The sequence below is a fragment of the Pinus tabuliformis genome, chromosome 8, assembly GCF_031772625.1.
Source record: "Pinus tabuliformis cultivar Carrire ecotype Pingquan chromosome 8, CPIR1, whole genome shotgun sequence".
Taxonomy (NCBI): Eukaryota; Viridiplantae; Streptophyta; class Pinopsida; order Pinales; family Pinaceae; genus Pinus; species Pinus tabuliformis.
In genome coordinates, this window is record NC_142294.1 from 1,102,573,696 (window position 1) to 1,102,584,305 (window position 10,610).

Here is a 10,610-nt window from a genome sequence, read left to right on the forward strand (position 1 = left end):
CAGGTGAAGGATACACAATTGTTATTTCATCTTTTGGATGAAGTAGTTATGGAAATCAGGGTTGGAAATTGTGTACAAGTGATCATAGGTAATGCCTCTAACTATATTACAGCAGGAAATATGTTGGAGGAAAAACACCCCACCATTTGGTAGTCTCCATGTGAACCCATTCTTGGGATCTCATGCTTGAGGATATTGGCAAAATTGCGTGGGTGAATAAGTGTGTGGATGATGCAAAATCCATAACTAGGTACATCTACAACCACTCATGGGTTTTGAACCTTATGAGAAAGCACACAGGGGGTAAATAGCTTGGTTGATCATCCATCACATGATTTGCAATCAACTTTCTTTCATTGCAATCCCTTGTTCAACAAAAATTGAACTTGAGGAAGATGTTTTCATTTGATGAATGGAATTCATCTTAGTGGAGCAAAAAGGTTGAAACAAAACAGATGATTGATTAAGTATTTGACAAAATATTTTGGTCAAAGGAAGAGGATATTGTGCTATTTAGTGAGCCTCTTAGATTTTTTAGGATGGTGGATAGTGATAAACTCGTCATGGGTTTTGTTTATGAGGCCAAAGAACAAATAAAGGCAACATATGGGGATAAAAGACAAGTAATTTTGGATTTCAATGCTCATTGCTTATAAGTTATAAGTTTTAATTTTTAAGTTTTGTTGACTTGATGAATATGTTTTAGTTTTCTAAATTTTGAAGGTACCATTACACTTCAAATTTGTAGGTTGATGGGGAGATATTAGGGGGATTGTAGAAATGCATTGAGCATATGGTCCCAGATTCCAAGACTTAATATCATATTCATAACAAGCTATTGAATTTCAGTGAGAGTATCGATACCTTTGGAATTTCTATGGTTGTAAGAAATAGAGCAAAGAGTCCCCCAGGTAAGAATTACCAAAATTTTCAAATTCTTATATTACTCATTTCAATTTACAATTTTTAAGTCCAAGTTTCAAGTTTCAAATTCATTTGCTAATACTTTTTTTTCTTTCCACCTTTTTTACATATTATTGGTGGCAACAATTTGGTGGTGAATTCCCTCAATTTCAAAAAATTGCAATTCGAATATTAAGCCATATATGTAGTGCTTCGGGGTGTGAGCGGAATTGGAATGTGTTTGAGTGTATACACACTAAGAAGAGGAAACGTTTGGAGAAAAAGCGATTGAATGACATGTTTTTTGTTCAATACAACCTTAGGTTGAGGTGCAACCAATTGTTGAATAAAACCCCTGAGTCAAGCAACATTGTCTTGGTTGACTTTGATCCAAAATCAGAATGGGTTGTGGAGAGTCAAGAACCAACATTTGAAAATTAAGACCTTTCTTGGTTGGACTTGGACCCACCTCCACAGGATGCAAAGGCAGATATATCAAAAGCACCAGTAGAAGCTTCTACTTCAAGGCTAGGGGAATCAAGCCATAGTCCCATTGCAAACTTGGGTTCTACTCATTCTTCAAATGAGAATGAGGAGGATGACCAGGATTATTATTCTGATGATGATTGATCATTGATTTGTTGTAGGTGTAGCATGTAGTATTGTAGATTGTAGTATCATACTATGATCTATCATGTTATTTTGGACTAAAATGCCTTTTAGAGCCTGCTTCTTGATGTTTGTAACTTTTTTGGTTCATAGATGTTTTGCACCAAGTGTTATTTTGGTTATATGCACTATTACTTGCTGTCTAAATGAGAACTTTTGCATATTTGTGTATAAATGATTTGGATTCATATGGATATACATGAATATATTTGTTTTTCTTTAAAATATGAATATTTTATGTGCTTTTGGTAAACCGCCTTTTTTCCGGTTCTGGTCTACTTATGACTGGTTCCCAATCCACAAGGTTTTTCGATTTGATAATCAATTCATTTCTGATAACATTGATTCCAATCCTCAACATTGTAGCCCAATCACTATTTATATAACCAACCAGCTAAAAATTATCTATTAAAGTATACTAAATGCCAAAATTGCTTGTTTTGTGGAATATGTTATGCACCAAATACAAAAAGACTACAAGTACACACCATGTAAACTCTAGAGTGAGTGTGGAGAAAAACTCAAGTATATACAAGACATACAAGGTACACAATAACTCTTCAAGAAGAGGAGAAACTCCTCCAAATACCCCTTACATTCATACTCCAAATCTCATGTCCTCAACAATGACTAAATGATCTCTATATATACCTATTTATACATTTGCCATGTGACCCCTTCATCACTAAGTTGACCCTATTACATATACATTTATGTAATATATGTACATTTAACCCCATATATGCCCCCCCTTGAGGTCATACCATGAACTTGGAAAAACATAAACTTGAACAAGATAATGATGTGGATGTAGTCTATCAATTATTTGGATTACTGGTTGGATTTATAGAAATAGAAGATTTATTTTCATGTGTAATAATTCTTTGTTTTTTGTTGTTTCACTCATTGATTCCATCACAATTCTTCTGTTTGATAAAAAAACACGTCATGATTAACCAATATCATTTCAACTTTCCTATTATACAATCTATAGGCTTTTTCCTCCTCATAATAACCAATAAAAATGCATTTCATACTTCTATCATCTATTATATTTCTTTCTTCAATCTGGACATGAGTAGAAGTGATATAACCAAATACATTCAAAGAAGCAACACAAGATATTCTTCCACTCCGTGTCTGATACAAAGCCACATTTGACACACCTCTTGGTGGACATCTACTAACTTCTAAGGAAATAAACAGATGCAACTACAAATTCAAGCCAAAAAGTGGTTGGAAAATATTTACATTTCAACATGCTCCTATTCATCTTAACCAAATTTTAGCCACACAATTTTGTCAACAACTTTAAGTTTCTATCAAATTCTTATGATTGTTATTCTTTTTACAATAATCATCAAAATCATCCAAATAAATAAATTCCCCCTCTATACACAATATATAAACAATATATTTAAGACATAACCACTTTGTTTTACAACAATTTATTTAAATGGTTGAAAAATAAGACTTAAATTTTTCTTTAATAAAATATACCCATATTCTTTTACTAAAACCATTCATAAAAATATTAAATTTCTTATTTTTGTTAGTAACAAAGTTGGCTTGGGAAGACTTTCTAAAATTGTCCTTATAGAATTATAAATGAATTTCTATATTTCTTAAAAAAAAAATACATCATTCACAAAATTTACCTAACACCATCATTAAGAGACCAGCTTTTGAACATTTATTTATTTTATAATAACTTTAAGCGTCTTATATTTAGATATTCATACCTCATATACCATATCTAAGAATCATCATCACGGGAAACTTTTAATACTCTATTTGCTTCACAATAAAGATTAATTTTGGGTGTAATTCCATTCCCATTTTCTTTATATGATAAATTCACTTGAAAAATGCAAAACATCCCTTCTCAATAAGCTTCCCCACGCCCAAAAAGTTCATTTTTAATATATTTTAATTTGCATTGGTAGTGGAACCGGATTCCTGTGGCCTCGGGACCTTGATGCCCAATTATTCAAACTTTACATGAATGGACCTTGATGCCCAATTAACCAATATAAAATTTATACAAAAATTCAAATATTTTTAAAGATAACCATATAAATTTTATATGGTTAATATTAAAAAAAATTGCTTAGATGAGTGTACATGAATAATTTTTTAAGAAATTAATGATTAGGAGTGTTTGAATCTCTTTTTCTTAATCGTGTAAATAGATTCCATAATTGAGGAGTACTTGAGCAACTAAAATTCTTAAATTATTATTATTATTAATTATATAAATATTTATATAATATTTATATAAATTAAATATATAATAAAGAGATTTTTAATTTAATTTTATTTGATTATAAATATTTTTAATTTGTGAATAAGATTTGTTACAATATAGCCCACAAGGTTTTGGATTGATGGTGAATGGGTGCACCGTTAAGGCAGTCCTTGCGATAGGTTATTGGTTCAAATCCCTTGTGGATGCTTACCTACCAAAAAAAGAATTGTTACAATACTAGGTATTAATATCATGGTTTATCACTACTAAATATCTAAAAAACTATTAGACATTTTATGTGACATTTGTTTTTAATTAATTACCAGCATAGATCCATCTTAAATACGAATCTATTATGAGCCCAAAGGGATCTAATTTATTCGAATGCAAATTTTTTTATGAATTGACATTATTTAAATATTTTGAATAGTTATTTATTTTTTATTTATTTTTTAGATTTTTTTTTAAATTTATTTGAGGCAATATAGTAAAATTTCAACTTTGATAACTAATGGACAATATTATACATTATCTTGACTCAAAAATGATAAAAAAAAATATAATTAATTTTAAATAAATACCAATTTTAATTTGCAAATATTTTTAAAAGTATTTGATAGTGATTAAATTTTTACTATCCATTTAAAATATAAAAAAATCTATTTTAAAATAATCTGTAATATAATTATTAAGAAAGTCAAATAAATTCCTAATCACTTTAATTGATGTGGTTATTATCACTGTTCATGCCCTAGGCAAATAAACTCATAATCACGTTAATTGATTGTTGCATGAACATAGGCAAATAGATTCACAACACGTTAATGGATTGATGTTCCCATTATCACTGTTCATGCGAGAGGAAAATAAATTCATAGTCACGTTAATTGATTGACGTTACCATTATCACTCTTCATTCCACACCATTTTCCTAACAACAAATTTTTGGAACAAATAGAGACAAGACAAATGTTATGAAGAATGATATCAAAATTTCGGAGATGCCATCGCTTTTGAAAGTTCGATTACAAAAGTGTGCTCATCTTCTTATCCTTTTTTTAGAGCAGCGCTGGCTCGACCTAGCCAGCCCGCCTAGCACACCTGTGCTGCCTCCTGCGGCCTCCTCGCTTGGCAGCCTCCTGCTGCTGGGCCTGCTCGCTCCCAATCCCCTTGATCTGGGCCACCTCCACCCTCTTGGTAGCTTTCTCTTACTGTGCGAAGCGATCGCTAAGTGCTTGTGCCGGCGTTGAATCAGGCTCCAGACATGCTGTGCCCAGCCATGCCGCTCTTAGGGGGCCCGGACCCATTGGACCCTCCCCTGCCCCCTCCCCCGGAGGTGATCTATTTCAAAGGAATGATCGCCTCGAGCTGCAAGCATCTGCCCTCAGCCAATCAGCAGAAGTTTGTTAAGAAGATGGAATCCATCCCCACGGTAGCCCTTCCCGAAGAAGAAACCTGCAAAGCAACTCTGAATCTTGCTAAGATAGGTCTCATAGGACAGTTCACGAGCCTCTGGCCCTCTCCCAAGTCGGCAGAGGACTAGACACAAAGGAATTGGAAGCCATTAATCAAAGAAGGAATAAAAAGCTACTTCGTAGGCAAAGGTTTTTTCATCTTTGTCTTGGAAAGTGCAGAGGATAGAAGCTTAATCTTTAGAAACGGACCTTATTTTATGGGCCCCCAAGGTCTATATCTCAACTAATGGTCGCCAGATTTTGATCCACCTCAGGATGTCCCATCTGCTGTACCAGTGTGGGTGCGCCTTCCCCATCTCCCCCTCCACTGCTGGAATCAGAAGTCTCTCCAGATCATCGACAACGGCTTAGGAAAATACATAGATCAAGCTATAAGAAAAGATTAATATTCATGTGCACGCATTTGTGTCGAAGTTGACCTGGAAGAGGGTCTGCCGGAAGCCATAAAACTTACAGTCGCAGGATGGACGCACGTCCAAGAGTTGGATTATGAACAACTGCCATTTAAATGTAGACACTACCATCGCTACGGGCACTTCGCCAAACATTACAAGAAAAAGGCGGAAGAATAGCCAGACAAACAAAATGGCGAGCAATGGACTCAAATACAAAAAACCACCAATCATAAAAAAGGCAACAGGAAAGGCACTCCGAAAGAGACACCAAGCAGCTCCAACCCCACCCAAGAAAAGAACTCAAACGGCAAAGAAAATAGTCAGAACAAGCCAGCCACAATAGCCCTGGAAAATTTGGATCAGACTGATCCTCCTATCACTAACAAAGAAGATGAAGAAATGGCTCATCTGGAAGCCTCCCAAGGAAGCCCTTCCAACCCCTCATATGAAGATGTAGCAAGGAAAAAATCAGTTGATAGCTTTGACTCCTCGGAGGAGGAAACCTACGAGTAACCCACAAGAAAAGTCGGTAGGAAATCCCGCAGAGAAGCAAGGGAAGAGGAGGCGGAAAGGCTCAAAATTCAAGGAAGCTAGCCCACAATAGAGATGTCTATCGGGAGAAACTCCAGGAATAGGCCCTAAGGGAGGCTCCCACCCCACCCCTGGTAAATAATGCGCCTCATCTCTTGGGACTGTAGGGGTCTGGGTAACCCCTCGAAAGCAGAAGCAGTCAAGGATCTTCTCAAAATAGAACCCTCAGACATTCTAATGCTCCAAGAGACTAAGATAGAGGGGAAAGCCCTCCTAGACATCAGCAAGAAGAAATGGAAGAAAAGCACAGGAAGAGCAGTCAGCTCAAGAGGCTCATCCAGAGGGCTTGCAACTCTTTGGACAGAAGATCTCTTCCAGCTGAACAAATATCATGAGACCCAACACTGGATCTTCACGGAACTAATGCATTGTACAAGTAAGTTAACCATCTCCCTTTTCAATCTTTATGTACTTGTCCTGTATTCTGAAAAGAGAGACTGTTGGAACTCCCTTATTGAATTCCTTGAGCAGCATTCCCCTAGCAATATCATTCTTGCTGGGGATCTAAACATCGTTTTAAAATCCAAAGAAAAAAGGGGAGGAACTAACAGCAGAGACCCCATGCTCCCCATGGTGGAAGACCTCATTCAGCAGTGGGATCTTCTCGATTTCACTCCGGTCAAAGGGCTTTACACATGGTCCAACAACAGAGTGGGTGAGGATCATATTTCTGCTCGTCTGGATCGATTCTTAGTCCAAGGTGCTCTGATGATGAACAAGAAGATAATTATCACCAAAATCCTACCCAAATTGACCTCAGATCATAAACCAGTCCAGCTCATTCTGGAAGATGAAGAAGACCTAGGTCCAATCCCCTTTCGTTTCAGCCCTCTTTGGACAGAAAGGGATGGTTTCATAGATACAGTGAAAACAGCATGGGCCAAATCCATCACAGGGTCCTCTAGTTATGTGTGGGAACAAAAGCTCAAAGCCACAAAGCAAGCCCTGAAGGAATGGATAAAGAAACCTGCCCCAAATCCAACCAGCCAAAGAAAAGAAATTGTTCAGTCTTTAGAGGCTCTGCAAGTCGAAATGGAAAGCAGAGATATCACTCCAATGCTGCTTGACAAAGAAGTAAAAATTCAATGTTCAACATTTCGATCTTTCCGGATGGAGGAAGAGTACTGGAGAATCAAATCTCGAAGTCTGTGGCTGAAGGCTGGTGACCAGAACACCTCCTTCTTCCACCGCCAATATCGAGCAAGACTCTCCAGAAACCATATCTCTGAAATAACAACAACAGAGGGGCAGATCTGCAAAGGGTTCAGCCAGATAAAAGAGGCAGCTGAAAGACATTTCAGACATCTCTACACCACAGGTAATCAAGCCAATGAGGAGGAAACTGCTGATCTCCTCTCCAACATTCCTCTCCTGGTCAGCCCTGAAGACAATTCCGCTCTCATTAACCCCATCACTGAAGAAGAAATTAGTAAAGTCATTTGGTCTATGGATCCGAACAAGGCCCCTGGGCCTGATGGATTCACCATACACTTTTATAAGACTTGTTGGGACATCATCAAAGCTGATCTTTTAAAGATGATAAAAGGATTCATGGAAAAATCCAAGGTAGGAGGAGGAACTATTTCCACCTACCTCGTCGTCATTCCTAAAGAAACCAACCCTGAAACATTCGCCAGATTCAGGCCAATATCGCTTTGTAACGCCTCCTATAAAATTCTGGCAAAGCTTCTAGCTAACAGGATCAAGCCACTGCTCAACAGGCTGATCTCCAGCAATCAAGGTGGCTTTGTAGAAGGCAGGCACATCCTGGATAATGTCATCCAAGTGTAGGAGATAATTCACTCAAGCAAACAGCGAAAAGAAAAAGGTATGCTGATAAAACTTGACATGGCCAATGCCTTTGACCGAGTCAACCGCTCCTTCCTTTACAAAGTCCTCCATTCCTTTGGCTTCTCCCCCCATTTTGTCAATCTCATCACTGCCTGCACTCACAACCCCTGGATTTCCCCTCTTGTAAATGGTCGTCCTACCTCTTTTTTCCAAGCCCAGAGAGGACTCAGGCAAGGATGCCCGCTCTCTCCCTTCCTGTACATCCTGATGGCGGACTCCCTCAGTAGAAAGCTATCAGCTGAAAAAGTTTCAGGCTCCCTCCCTGGCCTCAAACCCTCCATTACTTCTCCAGCTCAGAACCACGCACTCTTTGCGGATGACTCTCTCCTCCTGGGAGGTGCCTCTGTTAGAATAGCCAAATCCTTTGACTCTGTTCTCAATTGCTATTGCAGGGTTTCGGGAGCCTCTATCAATGAAAAAAAAAGTGAAGTCTATGGTTGGAACATTGGGCAGCAAGAGCTCACAAGTATCTCTAACCTGCTTGGCTTTAAAGGACATGCCCAATGGGAGAAGATAAAATACCTTGGCCTCCCCATCACAAATGGCTTCAATAAGAGGTCAATGTGGTCCGAAATTATCAGCAAAATTAAAACAAAAATAACAGTCTGGGAAGGATATTGGCTCACAAAAGGAGGCAAAGTCATCCTAATCAAGATTGTGTTATCTGCGCTCCCAATTTATCAAGCAGCCTTCCTACTCGCCCCAAAAAGTGTGATGGATCAAATCTCCAAAATCCTCCGTGACTTCCTCTGGTAGGGGGGGAAAGGAAATCAAAATAAATTCCACTTAGTGAAATGGGACATGGTCAAGCGCCCAATTTCTGAAGGAGGACTTCAAATTCGTGATCCTGCATTAGTCAACCTGGCGTTGGGAGGCAAAATTATGTGGAAGCTATTCAAAGACCCCAAGCATCCTGTCTGCGATATGTTGAAATCAAAATACGCCCACAAGGTGCCGCTCAGAAGTCTACAGGCAGCTCAAACAAACAACAGCACCCAGGTCTGGAAATTATGCAGTAAAAGTTTGAATTTCTTCATAGGTAAGGCGTACAGGATCCCAGGGAACGACAAACACACAAATCTGTGGCATGATAGAATAATGGATCGAGACCCCCTCGCGGAAATTGATGAAATCGCAGAGCTAAAAAACTGGCTGGAACGCGCAGGGATAAACAACGTTTATGATTTGTCCAATTGGGATTGTCACGACGATTGGCAAGGCTGGGACTTTTTTGGAGTTCCAGAACGGCTAAACCAGCAGAAGCGCACCCTTGAAGAATTGTTGGAGGAAGCGGCCCCAGTGAACAGAAAAATGAAGGATAGTTGGGGATGGGGGCAATCTGGAAGCTACACAACAGCAGCAGCTTATAACGCCCTCCAGCCAATCAGGAATTGCAGTAAACCTCTGGATTTTTGGAAGAAAGTTTGGGAACCGCTAGCTCTTCCCAAAGTAAACTTCTTCTTTTGGACACTGGTCCACAACAAGCTGTTAACTGGAGACAACCTGATGAAAAAAAGCATAGCTGGGCCGCATAGATGTGAGCTGTGTAGAAGCAGCTTAGAAACAGCCAAGCACCTCTTCATGGAATGCAAGTTTGCCAAAGAAGTATGGGGACTCATACTTCATGAGCTACAAATCACAGTCCCCCCTTTTAACTCTGTTGCTGATCCATTTGAATCATTGAATCAATGCTATCCCAACAAAATCCCCAGCAAGTCTTTTTGGAGAAAAGTCTGGAACGCTATCCCCAAATTTGTATGCTAGCAGATCTCGCTGACCCAGAATGACCTGATATTCAATGAAAAGTTGCAAGCTCCTTTCTCGGCAGCGGTAAAGGCCAAATCCCTCCTCCTTGAAGCAGCCCAACAACAATATTTTTCAGATGACTCTTTGCTTCTCCCTGAAGAAGAGAGGTGGTTGGGCCCCCTCTCCCCCTACCCTCGGAAGCAGTTATCAGCCCCTCATGCAGTGAATCCGGAATGGCGTAAAATAGATTCCGAAGCCACCATCCAAGAATGGTGGCAAAAACAAAAAATAACCACGATTTTCTTCGATGGAGCCTCCAAAGGCAATCCTGGGACAGCAGGAGTTGGAGCGGTCATCTATGCCTCAGATGGATCAAGAAGGGACAACGTTTGTTGGGGCATTGAGCAGAAAACCAACAATCAAGCAGAGATCCAAGGCCTCCTCAAAGCTTGTCAAATAGCCAGAGATAGAGGTGACAAAGAATTCCAAGCTTTTGGAGACTCAGAGATCTTAATAAAAAATTTAAACACGGGCAAATTGTTCAACAATGCAAATCTCAAAAAATCTTTGAACAGATTAAAGAGAGTCCTTCTCAACTTTGACTCCTACAAATTCCTCCATATCCTCAGAAGTTTGAACAGTGAAGCATATCTGATGGCGAACAAAGGTTGCACTCTTGGGAAAGGACAACTCCTCATAAATAACAAAAGCTCATTCCATCCGTGTAATCCA

General features: G+C 38.8%; 1 protein-coding gene across 1 annotated transcript; it reads left to right on the plus strand.

Moving 5' to 3' along the window:
- Positions 1-8,933: 8,933 nt before the first annotated feature.
- On the plus strand, positions 8,934-9,896 carry LOC149239191 (uncharacterized). The gene has a single exon (XM_089369784.1). It carries the CDS (start codon positions 8,934-8,936, stop codon positions 9,894-9,896), a length of 963 nt encoding a protein of 320 aa, XP_089225910.1.
- Positions 9,897-10,610: the final 714 nt, after the last annotated feature.